This window comes from Camelus dromedarius, chromosome X (genome assembly GCF_036321535.1).
Source record: "Camelus dromedarius isolate mCamDro1 chromosome X, mCamDro1.pat, whole genome shotgun sequence".
In the NCBI taxonomy this organism is placed as follows: Eukaryota; Metazoa; Chordata; class Mammalia; order Artiodactyla; family Camelidae; genus Camelus; species Camelus dromedarius.
In genome coordinates this window covers 65,095,681-65,113,751 of record NC_087472.1, presented here as the reverse complement: position 1 = coordinate 65,113,751, position 18,071 = coordinate 65,095,681, and the positions used below count along the sequence as shown (strand labels likewise).

At 45.4% G+C, this 18,071-nt stretch overlaps 1 protein-coding gene across 1 annotated transcript in view; it reads left to right on the top strand.

The window, feature by feature from the left end:
* Positions 1 to 2,549: 2,549 nt before the first annotated feature.
* Positions 2,550 to 18,071, top strand: part of MSN (moesin) — a 64,319-nt gene continuing 48,797 nt past the window's right edge. Inside the window, exon 1 of the mRNA XM_064483083.1 lies at positions 2,550 to 2,741. Coding sequence (XP_064339153.1) covers positions 2,730 to 2,741 — 12 coding nt within the window. The 5' untranslated portion in view covers positions 2,550 to 2,729. The remainder of the gene's footprint in view (positions 2,742 to 18,071) is intronic.

Below are 18,071 nucleotides of genomic sequence, written 5' to 3'. Positions count from 1 at the left end.
CACTGATATAAACTTCATCAGATCTAAACCTAATTGTCAGGATTAATCTGATCCCAAGAAGACTGAGGTAACTCAATTCACAGGAGATCAAGGTAGGGTTTGGGGTGGGTGAGGGAGATCCGAAGTTCTGGCCATATAGGCATGAAGTATTTCACAAAGAGGTAAGAAACAAAGGTGTGTTTCCCCGGCCATTTTGAAGAACAAGACAGCACCTTAGCTTCCTCCACTCTGCTTTGGAGACAGGGAGATACCAAATATGGGTTCCTCCTAGCCAGAGGGTTTCAAGTATAACCTTCAAGCCATGTCCAGCTGCTTGACCATAATCACCATAACCAGCTTCTGTCTGGCAAAGTGGGGGTGGGGGCGGCCTTACCCTCCTGATTCTAGCCTTCAGAAATTCTTGCTTGTGTTATGGCAACAGCTTAATTGAGCTCTTTGTCTTTTCTGTTACCCCTGAATCCATCCTCCACACTTGGGTAGGTTCTTTCCTCTTTCAGATCCTCAGTTCCTTTGGCCTGAATGTGGGCTAGACTAAACAGTCTCTGAGTATGCTTTCCATTCATTTCCCACCCTTCTCCTTCCGAGGGAGCCAACCACTTCCTTCTCTCTCAGTCCCTCTTTCCATCAACCTTCTTAGCTTCCCTACCCTTTGACCTTCCTTCCCACACTCAGACTCCTGTGTCTCCTTTCCCTTTTAATACTGTATTCAAATGCTTGACACTCCCTAACCAGCTTTCTTGTGTGTGTGTGTTTGGTGGGGAGGGGGGATGTTGGCATGGGATGTGGGGAAAGACACACAGGGGATTTCCATTTTCCAGGATGGATAACAAAAATTGGCATTTCCAATCAACTTCCCCTCCCCCTTTAGGCACCTAGCCTAGTTTCAGGCCCCTGTGGGCTCTAGGAGAATATGAATGAGGGAATTAGTGAGTTCCTTGAACTTCTGGGAGAAAAGGGCCATGGCAATGTCAAGGAATGTGATTGGATGCCATTGCTACCCATGCTGCTGGGGCTTTATGGGGAATTCTTCTCTTCCTCGGGTCAATGGTCAGCTCAGGAAGATAGTGGGCAGGGAACTTTGTCTACCCTAGCGTACATCGATGAATCTCAGCAGCAGTGAGAGAAACTGAGGCACATTGGCACACAGACACTGCTGAGCTGGGAAAGAAGAGGAGTAGAGAATAGGACTGCTGATTCCTGAGAGCAAATGCGAGGCCAGTCTTTATGGAATCCTGATAGACTCATCTATTGTCCTAGGGAGTCTACTTCCATTCTTATTCTTTTTTAATGTTATAGTGGGAAAGGACCTTGGAAGCCCAGGAGTCCAGCCCTTTCTTGTTACAGAAGGGGAAACTCAAGCCCAGAAAGGGGAAAAGGGACTTACCCAAGGCTATGTAGTGGTCACAGAGTGAGTTAATAGCAAAGCTATGACTAAAAGCCAGGTGTCCTGACCATTTCTCTCAAATATCCTTTTCACTGCCCCAGGCTGGCTCATCATCCCTGAGGTATGTGTTGCCCTGCTGCACAGAGGATACTCAGACCATGCCTCTGCATAATTGCCAGTGGATAGGAGAGAAAAAAAAGGACTATGGCTGATCACTTTCAAACTAAAACTCAACCACATAATTGCTACAGTCTAGAACACCTCTGTCTTGGGATTCTGTGACCTTGACAAGAAATAGAAAGGAGGTTGGCAGACACATCACAAAGGAGTGGACTGGGGGTGCAACCAACCTGAAGGAATTATAGCCTAATCAGAAAGTGAATCTGGTAGATCTGTGAATGTGGTGGAGGAGGGGTCTAAAGGATCAGGGCGTTGATTTGAAGAAGGTAGAGACCGGGATTTGAAGGAAGGAAAATGAATAGAGAACAGATATGGGGGAAGTGAGTCCAATTCTGACAAAAATGAGACTTGAGCAAGGATGGGGACAAAATATGGTGGGGAAAGGGATGTAGTGTCCTACGGAAGAGAATTGATGAAGTGTTGGAGGAGCTGAGGCAGTTTAGCCAAGAGAAGTTTCACGGGGATATGGGATCTTCAAATCTCTGAGGAGTTGTTACGGAGAGCAGGGGATTCGTGTGACCTCAGGGAGCAGAACTTAGATCCACAGGCGAAACCACAGAGAAGTGGAGTTCAAATACACACGGGAAGAACTTTCTGAGAGTCAGAGCCATCTTGAGAGGGAATGGGTAGTTTTTATAGGTAGTGAGCTCCCCATTAGTGGAAAGTTGCAGTCAAGGGCTGTAAGCTTCTTTGCAGGGTGCGGCCTAGGGCCCGGCCCTGCTTGGGGGTGGGGCCGGGTGGCGCGGATGCGGAGGGCCAGGGGCTGTGAAGGGGGTGGGAGGGGGTCATGGTGGGCCGGGGTGAGGGGATGACCCCCCTATTGGGGTCCCCAAGCCCAGCCTGGACCCCAAGTTGCTGGTGTGGCCCGGCTGGACAGGGCTGGGCTGGGCGGGGCAAGGCCGGCGGCCGGCAAGAAGGCGGGCGCGAGGGCGGGGAGCGGCGCGGAAGCCCCGCCACATAAAGGAGCGGGCGGCGCGACGGGGGCGGCTCTTTCCTGGGTGGGGTTTGTGAAGTCGTGGCCCGTTAGCAGGAAGCGCAGCAGTCGCCCCAGAGCTAGCGAGAGACCCAATCCGAGCCCCCAGTCCCCGGAGTTCGAGCCGTGTGTACTGCTTGCTCAGCGCTGCCCGACAGCTTCCAGCCAAACTTCGCCAACTCCGCCGCCACCATGCCCAAGACCGTGAGTGCAGGGGGTGGGCGCTGCGGGCCCCAGGGGCTCTAGTGGACCCTCGTAGCCCCTTACTGATGGCTGGGGGCTTGGCCAGCCACCCGCCCGCTCGCAACGCCGCGCCCTTTGCTGAGGCCTGGCGTGGAGAGGGGTGGGGGTGGAGTCCGGGTCTCGCGCGCCCTCGCGGGTTGAGGGGGTCCGGGGGGTAAAAGTGTGGCCCGGGCGGGGGCAGCCTCATTCTCAGATTCCAGTTCCTTGTGGCTGGAATGCGACAGTAGGGAAGGCTTCCTGGGGGCCCAAGGTCTCTTGGCCCAGACGGGCCATCGGCGCTGGGGAGAGGACTCTGGTCCAGAGGAGAACACTTAGCCCAGTCCAGGAGTTGGCGCCTTTATGGGGCAATGCTGCCACTGTCCAGGAGGGGCCATGGGACTCGAGAAGCAAGGGGGAGGGTGGGAGCTGCTCAGGGCGGATCCCGCACCCCCGCTTACCTTTCCCACAGCCACCCCAGGTGCCTTCAGCTGTTTCCCTCTAGGAGGGAAGGAGAGAGTTGTGGAGGGAACTCATCGAGGCTGCTTGTTTTTACCCGGGGTGGCTAACACTTCGCTAGGCACCAGTCTAAAGAAAGAGACCGTCTGCCATACCTCCCAGGGGAGAAGACTGGTTTCTTCCTCCTCTCCACTCCCTGCTTTTCCCATTACTTACTGAGGTTGGCTCTCTATTTCCTCTTAGCCCCTCTGGACTGTTCTGTGAGATGTGGATTCTCTCCTTGTGGGGCCACACCTTTCTAGAGTGGTGGTAGCTTCTAGGATCTGGTCTCTACCCCACTGGCTGTTATGAGAAGTACAGAAGCCTCCCGGGAGCGGGGCCTAGGGGGCCGGATGCCCAGGAGGGAGGGGGGAGGGGTGTGTCTGAATAATGAGCCCTGCTTGCTTTTGTGCAAGTCATGCCAAATGGCTGCTGAGGCCCTTCCCTTGCTCAGGAAGGCCGGGTGACCACCCTGGCTTGAGTCCCTTAGGCCAAGCAGCTTGTTGCACTGGCCTAGGCTGTGCATTTCTCCTGGACTCTTCTCCCTAGGCCTGCCTGAGCTTTGTAGATCTGAGATAGTGAGGAGGGCTGAGGGTTTCTGAAAGAGAGGAGTGGGGAGCCCAGTTCTTTGGGTGTGTGCTGAGCTTTGGTTGCCACGTTGCTGTGTTCCTGCCTTACTGCTAAGTCATTCTTGCCTTTCCAGAACCCTGTCCTTCAGAAATACCAAGTTTTCAACAAGTATATACTTCTACCGTCTCTCTCTTTACAACTGCTCATGGTTTTATGACATAGAGCTTTTCCACACTCCCTCCACCCCACATACACACAAACTGAAAGAATGGTTTTGAAAAGAGAGGGCAAAAAACCCACTATTTCTGCCTTCACAGAGGATTATAAAGATACTTCTAGGAGCCTCTCTTTGGGTTTATATCTCTGTGATTGACTCCTTGACTCCGTTTCAGATGTGGCTTTGCATAATTAGGTGGCTAGATCTCTGGGAATAAACTGTGCCCCACAACCTCTCTTCTCTAGTGGCATCTCTTATCCTTGATTCTGAAATAGCTCTCATTTAAACGTAACTTGATGGTCCTGGAAATCGTCTCAAAGTCATTTTAACCATCCCACTTCAGTTGGAAGTAGTACAAAAGACAGCATGGTGATCTTTGCGGGCTATGTAGAGAGACTGGAGTATGACCTGTTTGAGATCAGGCCTAGGGTACTGAAAGTACCTAAATATTTACTGGAAGTATTTTTATGCAGATTGACTGAAAACTGAATCAAGTTGGAAAGAGAGGGCTGAATTTTCATAGTCTGGAAGCTTTGGAGGGTTTTCCATGCTGTTTAGCTCAAGGAGTGATCAATTTTTAGGGAAAACAACTATAACATGCCTATTAAGACTATTGAATCTTAACTTGAAAGGGACCTCAGACACTATCTATCTAGTACATTTCTCTGTCTCTCAACTAATGAGAATATTTAGGCCTACAGGATAGGACCTATTACCTAAGGGCGGATGGTGACAGAACCAAGATGGGGGGGGGTCTATGCTTTTTGATGTTCATTGACCCATTTACCCTCTATGCTGAATCAGTGAAGGACTCTTGAAGTTGAGTCCCCTCTCTTGCTCAAAGCAAATTGCCTCCTATTCTCAGGACTTTCTGGTCCTCAGATAAAAGGAAGTGGATGATTTGGGCAAAGTAACCAATGTTGGAATTTGTGTGGTCTTCCTGGTGAGAGCTGGAAGTGTCACAAGGTGCCTCCTGTTACTTTTCTCATTTCTTATTCCAATGCTGAGGTGTTCAGGGGCACACTCTAGTTCACTGCATACCAGCTAGTACCTTTAATGAAGGAAGGCAATTCCTTATTCTCCATTCTTTCTTCACAAGTGTGCTTTAGGTTATTTTTGGAGTATGACAGACAGGGAAGGGTAGTGGAAAAATCAAATTCATTCATTCATATGAAACATGTCTACAGTATCTCCAGTGTTGTTTCACTCTTACAGCCAATTGTCTCCCTTAGTTACTCAGTTCCCTTTAAATACATTAAAACATGCCCCTCTGCACTACAATTCTTGGATTCTACTTCAAGTTCCCAGTTTTCTGAGTCTCTTTTAGTAGCTAGAATGAAGAAACTTATTAACTGACATCTATACTTTCTGGTGATAAGACAGTTGTGTTAAAAAAAAAAAAAAAGGTTTCTTCCTTTCTCCTCTCAACCCTCTTTTTTCTTTTTAAGATCACAAAGTCTTTGGGACTTTTCTTGGATTCCCTAAAAAGTGATTGTTTTGAATTTTCAAGGTGTTCTTGAGTTTTTGGTTTATTAGAATTGAAAAGGCTCTTCACAACTGTCAAGTCCAGTTGTTCTCATTGTATAGATGAGGAAACTGAGACCCACATATAGAGAGAGACTGACCTAGATGATGCAGCAAGTCAGTAGCAAAGCTAGGATTTTAATCTGGGCCTTAGTTAAATGATCAGTCTTGGTAAAACCTCTTTAATTTGCTGGGTTATTAGCCCTAGCTCAACAGGTTGGGGGAAGGGTGATCAAATGGTCATTGATGGGGCCAAACTTATGAGCAGATGGAAGGAGCCCAGCTCCTTAAACTCTCTGAAGGCTTCTGGGTCTGTATCCAGCTAAATTTTAACAGGGGCTGTGTGGACTGTTTATTCTCCTGCCATTCCTAGCATTGCTTGAGCCACTCGAGTGGCACTAAAGTTATACTTGGTGAATAGGAGGCAGAATCTAAAGTGATACTTGGTGAATAGGAGTCAGAATCTCAGTCTTTTAACCCTTGAATCAGCTCTGCCTGCAGACTTCAAGGGTGGACAAAGGAGCAGGAATGGAGGTTATGTAAGAGGGATTGACTCTTTGGATCCTGCATCTGTCCACTTCTTTGGTTCTCCAGTTCACTTCGCCCTTTTAAAAGTTTAGATGATAGAGCAAGAACCATCTTGGAGATTTCCTTTAGGCTTCTCTTTGAATAGTTCTCTGAGCAGAGAGGGTTTAGTGGCGCAGGAGAGCCTTTGTGGGACCCTTGAAGGTACTAACTAATCTATACTCTATTATATTAGACTTGGAGAAGGAAAAGTTGCTCTGTGTGGGTGACAGAGATGGTATTGATCACTAGTCTACTAACTCTTCATTATTATCCAGCTGCCTATAACAATAACTTGTTTTAAAGTTCTTCTTACTTTTCTCTTTCTTCTTCCTCTCAGGAGATTGCTTAACTGAATGGTGGAGCTGGAAGGGACATTTAGAGGTCATCTGGTTTATTTTCTGACTCTAATTCCAATTTTCTCTGGATAAGATGAGATGTCAGCTACATTTATTCTGAATTCTGTTCTAGTAGTGTTACTTGGCAACAGTATATCTAGGTTCATTTGTATCTTCCTGGGAGTCCCCTTTACTGAAATTTCAAGACTCAAGGTCCTCAGAGGGGAGGCTATCCGGCTATCATTACTACTAGGACTGGGCCTTTCACAGCTAGAGTTGCTGAAAATTGGCATCATTACAGGTTTGATACAGTCTGTTTCTGATCTTTCAAAGATAGAACTGAGTTTATCATGTGTATCTTTCCTAAGACATAATATTTTCTCCCTGCTGTCCCATTTCATTCTTTTATACCCCCAAAAAAGCCATTACAGAGGTGGTCTCCTTTGGGGCAGTCTATTGGCCAAATGAAGGAGGTGGTCTTGTCATGATTGACTGGTTTTGCTGTTCTTCCCTCCTCCTATTTCATCCTTGATAGAGCTGAAAAGCTTTTCAGTTCCAGGTTCTGATTTGTGGTACAGTAGCAATCAGTTGTAGGGTTAGCTCAGGACTCCATTGATTTGGAAGGTGGATGTTGGAAAATGACAGGTAACACTGACCTGATAATTTTTCTTCTTTTCTTTCCATGTAAGAAGAACATCTTCCTTGTACTCAGTAAAATGATCCAAATGAAGTGGACCTTTAGGCAAGTTCTTTCTTCAGGCCCTCAGTCTTTCCTGCTTGTCATGAATGGACTATACTAGCAATGGATACAGTCTAGGGACCCTTCCAGTACTGATGTTCTTGAAAGCCTTGATGGTACAGCCTCAAGCCTCCCATTTGTATTTCTATCCCTTCAGATATTTTTTCCTTTAAATTTGAATGCCTTCTGTGTACCAGTGTGCTAGGCTCTGCTGGGAATACAAAGCTGAACAGCACTTGCTAAAGTGTCTTCTTATCCCATATACCTCTGGAGTGCTGTTTCTTCCTGGGTACTAAGATCAGAATAGAGAGTTTCTAGCTTGGGAGTCAGTTTGTCTCACTAGTAGTTCTGAAAAGAACACTGGCATGAGTATTCTTGGCCGTTTCTTCTTAAGTCTATGGAGGAGAAAGGGCTACATCTTTCCTTACTGTGGAATAAGAAGAAAGCCAGCTGAGACTATATTGTGAAGGCTGTAGTTTGACTGAAGAGCTGAAGAGCCTCAGTCAAACATTGAAGACCTCATGCCCCCCATTCTTCTCACTGCTTGCCTGTAGCATAACCCCCTTCTCCCTGAGTTGTGCTTCAAATAACCTCTTGAGTGTGGTAGTTAGATACAGTGGTAGACAGTGAGGAGCTGGTAGGCATAAACCAACCTCTTAAGGTATTTACCACCAGTGAGCTGAGGGTTAGCTGTTGTGGGATGCAACATTTCAAACGCATCTGCATTTATGAAGACCCAGAGGTTCCTCAGCCTTAAGCTTCCCATTTAGCTGATTGTTCTGGATGGTCTAGGTTTCTCACAGGAGTGTTTTGAATCACAGAGCAACTGAGCTGGCCTTAAACTTTTTAGTTCATTTAGTTTATGTTTTAGATTAGGGATACCAAAGCCCAGGAAAGAGAAATGATTTGAATGAACTGGTGATAAGGCTGGGAGTAAAATCCAGCTTGCCTGGTCCCCAGATTAGGGGAAGAATTTTGAATGTCTGCCTTTTTAAATGGCATTCACTGCAGGGTGCTCAGTGTTTTTATTCCCTCTGTACTGTGGGTGACTTAACCATAGTGTTAATATGGTCCTGGGAAGAGCAAGTCCTGAGTATGTAGAGCTGATCTCAGAGATTACTTTTTATGGAGATAATGGAGATGGTTTCGACTTACTGTTGGGATTCTTTATAGCACCTCCCAGGAGTTAAGTATTTTGCTTTGGCTTTGAAGGGTGGTAGAAAGCAGATGTGTGCACTGAGTAGGTAAGGAGAGGAGACTAGCCATGTTTCCTGCTTGAGGCCTCGTTGTCATAAGAATTTTTATGAAGTTCTTTCTTTTCCATATTCATACTTAGAAAGGTTAGCTACCTTGTTCAGGATTACAGAAAGTTAGTAATAGTATTGAAAGGAGAACTTTGCTTTCCCGATTCCCAAGTTAGTGGCCTCTCACTGGACTTGCCTGCCTTGGAAGGATGACTCTTTTCACCCAGGGGACGTAGACTTCCAGAGAACTGGCTCTGTGGTGATTACATTAAGAATATAGCCACAATGGAGTTCCCCTAAATAGGTTCTGCTATAGCAGGTTTCAGTCAGTGGGTGACTCAGTTCTTCTGGGGCCTCAGAATGACTTTTTTCTCTTCCTGCCTGCCCCTTACCTAAATTCCCCGCTTTCTCTTTGCCATTTACAGTTTTGAGCTCTGACTTCTTTGTATTCTGACTCAGTGCCCCAGCTTGACCTGCTCCTTGAGTTAGAAGGACATTATGGTACTTTATTCCCCTGTAGTGACCATATTTGCTGCTGTTGCAACCATTTGGATCCAGGCTAGAGTCACCTGGTCTTAACTCTCACTATTCACCTGTAGGTTTTGTAGGCCAAGCCCAGTGAAGGTAGCTAGCCAAAAAGGACTTTTCAGGTCTTTACAGAAAGGGAGCATACAGTATTGGTGAAAAGCACAGACTCTGAAACTGCTTGGATTCAAATCCCAGCTCTATGACCAACTAGTTTTGTAGCCTTGGGCAAGTTACTTAACTTCTGTCCCTCATTTTCTTCAACTGCAAAGTGAAGATAATAGTAGTGCCTATCTCGTTGGGTTGTTGTAAGGATTAAATGAAGCAGTTATTATAAAGTGCTTAGAACTGTGCCTCACATCCAATAAGTGCTATGCAAATGTTAGTTATTATTAGTTATTTAGGGAACTACTATATGCCCAACCACGTGCTGGGTAGGAGGGGGTGAGAAAGAAGGCAGGCAGCTGCATTCTCACCATTTATTGAGTGGTTGCTATTTACTATGACGGGGACACAAATAAATTAATGGAGGATACAATTGCTGCCTTCATAGAATTCATATTTAGCTGGAGATTTAGGGCTAACTCACTTAAAAACAGTTTGAGAAAAATATATACTTTAGGCGGAATTTTCTGTAGATTTTTAGAAGAAGAGAGTTTATTGGGACATGAAACGGGTCTTGAAGGATGTGTACACTTGGGGGCAGTGGCTATTCTGGGTGAAGCAGTGATGTGGTTTTGGTGCGTGGTTGTAAACCAGGTGGCCCTAGGCCAGCGCTCTCTTGAAAGTGAGTTTGTCTGAAATGAAGGAAGGCTTGATGTGCCGATTGTTTAAAGGGGAGCCACAGACTACATGCGAGCATAGACCAAGTTGCTCTTTCTAGGGTCATTTGGAGCCAACAGTCCTGTCTTAATTGGCAAACCCCTTCTGAAGGGGTGTGTTAGGGTAGACTGTACCTTGGGTTTTCCAGAAATGGATGAATTAACTAAAACAAATTTTTTTGTGTCTCTGTTGCCCAAGTGTGTATCTGAGAGGCTCTTTCCTTCGTGTTTCCATGTGAACTAAACCAAGGAGTAGAGCTTAGTGCATACTCTCTTTAGGCCAGCAACCTAAAAACAGCTTTCAGTTCTCTCGGTGGCTTTGCTATGAGATAGGTCTTTGAGAAAGGATGGAAATAAGGGGAGGATTTCTTTAGCGTGTGATTGTGATAGGTTGAGGAGTGTGGCATTTTCCGGCCAGGACCCAGCTGCAGTATCTGGGCCTTAAACTCAGAGAAAGGGCCTTTTGGGTGACTTTAAAAGCACAGCTCTTTGTCTGTGCCTGATGATAGAACTAGATTTGATGCTCCTTTCAGTGGGCTTGTTGTGATATAAGGTAAGGGTTAACACAGCTCCTAGGCCATTGGTATGGTGACCTACCCCTGTGTTTGTTTAGTAGTAAGGTTTTGCCAGGTAGCTCCTGTGATGGGTGACTTCGAAGGTTGAAATATCTTCCTGTCTCTGGTGACTCTTCCACTTTGTGAGAGTTTGATAGCTATTTTATGTGGCCAGGGTATCAATCAGGGCCTAATGAGAGAAAAGTTTAGATGTGGGCATTTGGTCATACATAATAAAGTATAATTTTGAAAAATCCTTTCCTGAATATATATCTGGGAGGTGATGGGGCCAGGGCCTAGGAGGGGGAATAAGGCTTACCTGTCAAGCTTGGTCAGCATTTCCTTCCCTCTCTTTAGTCCTGGCCTCCCTTAAATACCTGGGAAAGATCAAGGTTTGCTTTTCTCCAGTGAAGTACGTTTAGATAAGGCTCCTGATCTTACTGTCTTGGTCTAATCTGTGCATGTCCCCTCCCACCCCGCTGTGTTTTTCAGAAAGCCTGTAGGTTAGATGAAGTATACCAAGAGGCCCTTACCTATTGTAATCTTTAACTGGGGTTGACAGTTATGTGGTATAGAGTTGGAAGGTGGAGGTCAAGATAATTGGCAATTTAGGTGTCATTAATTAAGTTGTACAAATCTTTGCTATCTCCAAGTGTTTTAAGTGAGCTAAAACTTCTCTCCAAACATCCTTGCAGATATTCCTGGGAGCTTGACTAACCCACAGGAATTCCCTTGTTGAGAACAAAAGTCACTTACCATTTTTGTCTTTGAATTTTTTTCTTTTAACTTGAAAATATCAACAATACCAGAAATATGTAACTGGAGTAAAGCCCCTTTTCCCAGGTTCCTTACTCTTCTTGGCACCTGGGCCATGGTGGATCTAGCAAATGTGTGGTGAGAACATCTGCTGCTTTGCTTCAGGGTTATACCACACCTCTTTGCTGGTACTTGGAGAGGTGCTCCAGTGGGACCTGAAGAGGGCCTGGGGAAAATTTAGCCTTAGTTTCCTTTCTGTCTGCCACAGCTTGGGCATTTTCCTAAGGTTGGGAGTTTGCCTCCTGGCCTTAGGCCAGTTGCCAGAGGAAACCAGTGACTAAAGGCTTCCTCCCCACGACGTCAGCTTCTGGAACCTTTCCTGATGATTCCTTACCAGTCAAGTATGCCTTATTTGGCTATTTTCTCCCCCCTCAAATGCCTTTGCTACCTCAACTTGTTCTCCTTTGGTACAGGGGATACCTTTCTCAAGTTTATATAGTGCCACCTGCAGGCTTTTCTTTCTGCTTGTTTAGGGCTTGTTTAGAGCAGGAGGTGAAGCTCTTTGATGAGGTGAAGGGGGCAATGAGAAAAGGGAGAGGAAGATGGGAGAGCTCTGGAATGACTGTGATTTCTCCACCCTGCTTTCTTATCTCCCCTTGCCCTCTTCACCCTGCCTGGTCACCTCTCTCTAGCTTCTTACCTAGATCTCTGATAGCCTAAGAGTAGTCTTACTTTGCCTGAAAAGGCTCAGAGTGTTGGGGTAGGGTGGGGTGGGTGGGGCTCTCAGCATTTGAAACTATTCCTTTGGAGTAGGTTAAAGCCTTCCAGTAGGTAAGTTCTTTATGTGCACCTTTTGTACACCTAGGCTTCTCACTTGGCCTTCCTGAGTGGGCTGGTCCAGTGTCCCTCTGCCTCTTATCCCTAGTCCTGAGCCCTAGCTTAGAAGAGCTGAGCTTTTGAAACTTACAGCTTGAAGTACCTGTCTGGATTTTTTAAAAAATGCTTTTGAGTAGAAATGGTCTAGTGAAAAGACTAACAGACTGAACCAGGATATCTTGTTTTCAGTCTCTGCCCGTGCGACTTTGGGCAAGGCATTTTTATGGACTTTAGTTTTCATATCTGTAAAATGAGGGCACTAGCTTTTCTGACATTCTGATTATTTATGCCTAGTCTTTAAGAAGATAGTAAGAGGTTCTTGGAAAGAGTATAACAGAACAGAGAATAGTAACTGTTTGCAGAAGTTGTCCTTCTTTAGAATGTCATTAGGAGTGTCATCCCCCACCTCCCAGCTATCACTATGTAAGTAGCCCTCTCTATTTCAGTGAGTTCTGCTTAGACCTATTGGGTCCACCTACCACAGAGCTTGCGATGGGTATCCTGGCTTGGAGAGACAACTGTTGACTGAGTTCCTTGGGTGTATGGCCTTGGAGTTCAGCCTGCAAAGAATACTTGTTGGCTGTTGGGTCATTGGTGACTCCAGGAAGAATAGAAGACCCTTGAATTGGTCATTGTTCCAGTGGGGAAGGGGAAGACCAAGAAACAAACCAAAACTGAACTGCAAATGAGATTTAACTTCCTCTACTCCCTTCCCCCACAACATCCCTCTCCTTAGGGTTATGAAATTGCTTTTGGCTGAGTCTTAAATTGCTAAGCTCCCCTTCCCCTTCTTCCGTCTGAGTCACTGATGGTCTGTGTTGCCTTTGGATGGGAGAGCTAGGTGATGTGGTCTTGGGTGGAGTGAAGGGGAGGAATTTCTAGTGAGGGAGATTGCCACAAGCCTTGTGTTCAGACTTCAACTGGTCCTGCATTTTGTGAATATGGCTTCCTTTGGTGTTAGACCTGTAGATCAAAGAGGAAGGATTTCTGAATTTCCTGTGAGGGCCTGATGGGTTATGGGGCATAAGCAAGTTCCTGGAGATGGTGTGCCCTTGGCTGGATTGTTTTTCACCCTTCTTCCTCCTTCCTGACATTTTGTACAGTCCTTGCTTGTGAATCAAGGATCCCAGGCTGTATCTCAGCCACCTGGGAGTTGGCCATCAACTTGAACTTCACCTGCACTGAGCCTCCTGGAGTAAGGGCAAGATAGAAGTCTTCTTGGCATCTGTCTTCTTTCCTGTGGGGACAAGTTCCTAGGGCAGTTTAATCAGAGAAGTCTTAGTTAGTAAAGCTGGACGATGCTTTTGGGTGGAAGATTCTTCTCTAGCATCGAGCTGGAATGGCCTCTGGACCATGTAGGAGCCTTCTGCTGGGAGCAGCCACCTTGCTGGCAGCCTTTCCTTCCTAGGGGCCTTGTTGTTAAGGATTCCAGTCACAGGTGGTAGATTAGAAAGACTGTTGGTGAGGGAAAGTAGGGAAGCAGCGGGAGGAAGGAGAAGGGGAGAAGGAAAAAGGAGTTAAATGTAAGAAGAGTGATTCTTTATTTTTGTAGTTCCCCTTTTTATAAAACTTGACATGGCATATGACAAAGTTTAGCAAATAGAGGGAGACATCTTCCATAAAGCCACCATTTTAACATAGCAATTATTATTTATGTGTATTTCTTATCATATCTCATTTAGGTTCCTTAGTTTTCTGTGGTGTAATCGCATGATACATACAAAATCTTACTTTTCTATCCCTATTTAACATATCACTACAAACTTAAGTAAATGCTATTTACTTTTGAAAAATAAACAGTTTGATGGCTTTACAAAATTCTGTCAATGACTATGTGATCATTTACTAATCATTCCCCCTTTGGGGGGGCATTTAGACTAGTCCCAGAATTTGCCACCATTTATAACACTGCAGTGAATATGAACAAGAAAAATCTAAACCCCTTAGCATGGTGTATATGGAGAGACCTTGGATACCTGGCTCCATCCTAGCTCTCTTTCCACACTTAGCTTCCACTTGTCCCCACCTGTATGCTATGTTATAGCTTTGTGGGGTCAAGTTTCCCCAAGTAAGCCATACCTCTTATATCTTTCAACTTGAGCCTATGTTTTTTTCTTTCAACTTGAATTGTCGAGTGTCTCCTCTTCACCTTCCCCCCATGTCACCTCCTCTGGAAGCTTTCTTTAATGCACCCAGTATTAGTTGCACTATCTTTTGTGGGCCCACTTGTACTATGTAAGAATTTCTGTCATTATCCTTACCACATGGTACTGCAGCCATCTGGGCTCCCATGCTTTCTCCTTTAGTGAACTTGTCATTGTGAAAGTTTCTAACTCCTTCCATCTCAAGAAGGGGCTGTTGTCTGGGTGGAGGTGGTTGGGGATGGGCAAGCCTTTGAAGAGCTTATAGTCAGTGACATATGTGGAAAGGAGAAGCAGCTGTAATGTAGGTCAAGGCTCTAACAGTGTTGGATGAGCACCTGGTAGGATGTACTAGGCACCAGTAACAGAGAAAATACACCTTGGAGAAGGGAAGGGTGCATTGGAACCTATAAGGAGGAGAGGCCTGAGAGAGAGTCTTGCTGGCCTTGACCCACCAGTGCAAACTTCTCAAACCATTCCAGCTCTCAGTTTCCTATCTATACAATGGAAAGAGTAATAGCACCCTTCTTCTCAGGTTTATGGTGATGATTCAGTCAATGCATCTGCCTCTGGAAGTACTCTGTGAGGTGTGGGGCACAGGGTGGGGTAGGCTCAGGATACCCCAGAATTTGTGTTCCAGTTGGCCTCTTAAAGTTCTGTTCCTATGTGTGTTGCCCATCAAGCTTCTGAGACCAAGATGTCAGATGCTATGGTTTCCCTGAGCAAGCATTCCCACAGGTGCCCACCTACCTGATGCTTTTAGTGCGAGGTATGCAGGGGAGTCCCATCTCCCCCACTTACCTGAGCAGCATGGCTTCAACAGCCCCAGCACAGCCCTACTCAAGAATGGCCACAAGTGGCTGGGAAGGAAGGTACCACCTTCTCCCCAGTTCTTCAGCAGCACATGAGAGGTACTAGAGTAGAGGGTTTTCTAATATCCCTTCAGCTGGAGGTGGAAGTATTTACAGACACTGCAGTCAAACTGGGTACTTCTAGGCCTTCTGGCTGCAAGCCAGCCATGTATTGTTAGAAGGACAGGACTCTGTGTCTGTCACTGACTATGTGCTCTTCAAAGGCCTGCCCATCCCACCTGTCTTGGGCAAACAGCTCATGGGGAACCATCCAAGCCTGATTCAATGTCTTTTGATAGAGATTCTCCTCCATCTAGTGTGATTTTTGTTTTCTCCACATACTACTCATGGCTTATTGCTGCTTTCCTGGCCCTTTGAAAACCCCTAATCCCACAGGATTTTATGTTTTATAAAGGAAGCAAATTACCTGAATCTATGGAAGATCTGTAGGTCAGCTATAAAACACAAGGGGAGGAGACCTGCTCAAGGTCTTGTAGTGGGAGTCAGGGGCAAAAGCAAGTCTTTAAGCCAAGACTCTCAGGAGTGTGTTCTTTTCATTCTATCAGCCTAGCCCACTAAGAATGTAAAGTTTATGAGAACAGGGACAGTTTCCCACTACCCACTGCATCTCCAGTACCTAGCATAGTGCCTGGCATAGAGGAGATACTCAGCAAATATTTGTTGAACAGATACATTAATAGCTACTGTTGTCAAGCTGGAATTGTCTTGCACAGATTCCTTTGGCTAGGTCTACTAGAAAGCCAAAGAACAATTTCAGTGGCTCACTGGAAATTACCTAACGTGGACCCACCTGGGCCCTGGCAGAATGGAGCTGAGTATTGCCAAGCAATGGGGAAGAGTTGTCCCTCTTGTACACCTTGAAAAGCCTGTTTACCTGTGAGTGACCAGCTTGTTCATAGCCAATTTCCATTCCCTTTTCCCAAGTCTTCACACAATACAGTAGTGTTCACGCCAAGGGAGAATATTCAAATCAAAGGTTTTAATGGATTCTAACAGGTAGCCATGCAAGCATTTCTATCTGCCTTTGTGAAGCAACCCAGAGTTTGGCCCTACAGTGCATATTTGAAGCATTACCTAGTTTTTGAAAATGTTTAAATTTTTGTATGTGGCATGGCCAGCAGGCAGGACTGCATTGTGTAATCTAAACCTGAGAGGTTTGTGCTCCCGCGGTTTAAGGATTGAGTTGGTTTCTTTGCTCAGAGATGGGTAGGGACAGACACAGATCAGGGAGGACAGCAGGGAGATCCTGTAGATCATCATGTTGGGGCACCCAGCAGCCGTGTTCTGCTGTTGATGCTGTTGTCACCACCACCTCCACCACCAGGCTGTCTCAGGACCCAGAGCTGCATATCTTTGCAGATTTGGGCATGTTTTAATCAAGGTAGGCTAATTTGGGGAGCAATGGAGGTATTCTTCCTCCCACCCACTCCTGAGAAGGATGTGGCCAGCATTTGGGAGGTACAGGTTTAGGCCTACTAGATAGGGTTGGGGGCCCTAAAATAGCAAGAGCCTCTGAAGGTCATCTTGTCTTTAAAGGACTTTTTCCATCTGTTCTTACAGTGCTGAACTAGACACCATAAAAAGAATGTTGACAGACACAGTCTTTGCTTTTTGGTAGGGCAGACTTAAATACAACCAGACTTTATTTTTTTGTATTTTTTATTTCTTCCTTTTATTGACATAAAGTCAGTTTACAATGTTGTTAGCTTCTGGTGTACAGCATAGTGATTCAGTTATTATTTTACAATTTTTGATTTGTGATTTTTCATTATGAAACTAATACATATTTGTAAGAAATAAAACAGCACTGAAAAATATAAAATCCCCTGTCTTCTGCCCCAGCGCTGTTCTCCAGAGAGAACCAACATTAACCAGTTAGTTATGTGAACTTAGACTCTTTTTAAAATGCATTTATACACTTATAACTTTAAATATACACATAACACAAATCTATACTGTTTTGCAACTTGTTTTTTTTAACTTACTATGTAGTGGCTATCTTTTTATGTTAAATCATATTTTTAACATCTTTATGGGCTCATCAATAAGCAAATGATCAAACAAGTGGAACTGTTAAAATCTACACAAATGAAAAGGGCCCATATTCTTCGTTGAGTGGAAAATAAAGAGACCATTGTAAGGGCTTGCCTATTTGAGAGAGAAAGCTTTCTGGAGAAGGTGGGAGTTGTGGACCCTTCTGTTGGGATGAAGGATAGGATGATGAAAGCTGTCCCCATTTCCAAGCTCAGTAGACCCCACTTGTAGAGATTTCTGTGACTTCACCTGTGCCTAAGTGATCTTAGTGAAGTGATTGGTGGTAGGGTAAACCACTTTCCTGTGCTTAATGTGGCCCACTTCCTTTTCTGTGGTTTTGCCAGTTTAGGGTAGTTTGATTTTAAACAGTACCTGGCTGAGAACCCTATTCCTCAGAAGACTTCTGGCTGCTGTAGCTATCTGAGGTTAAGGAAAGAAGCTTTGTGTGTATGTGTGTTGGTGGTGTGCACCTGCCTTTCCATTCTTCCCCAAAGAAGAGCAGTGAAGCTGGATTTGAATCCCCTCACCCCATACTTACCAGGGATCTTGTCCAGGTGGCAGGAAGGTGGGATTTTGCAGAGCACTCAGTCATAGGAGCCATCCAGTTGAAGAGTTGAGGAAGATAGTGATTTGTGAAATGCAAATAAATACAATTGACCCTTGAACAACATGAAAGTGAGGGGCGTGAACCCCTGTGTAGTCAAAAATCTGCATACAACTTTACAGTTGACCCTCCATATCCCTGGTTCTATATCCTTGGATTCAGTCAACCACTGATTCAGCCAACTGCACATTTTGTAGTACTGTAGTAGGTATTTATTGAAAAAAATCTGCATATAAGTAGACCAGTGCAGTTCAAACCCATGTTGTTCAAGAGTCAACTGTATGCGGTTTATTTAGGAAAAAAAAGCTAGCCCAGTGATCACTGCTGATCTTAGAAACTTGCTAGCTTGAGGTTATTGAGCATGTTGGAGGAACCAGGCCAGACAAGGAGAAGCAGGATTACCAGAAATGCAGGCTGTCTTCTGCCCACTCATGGCAT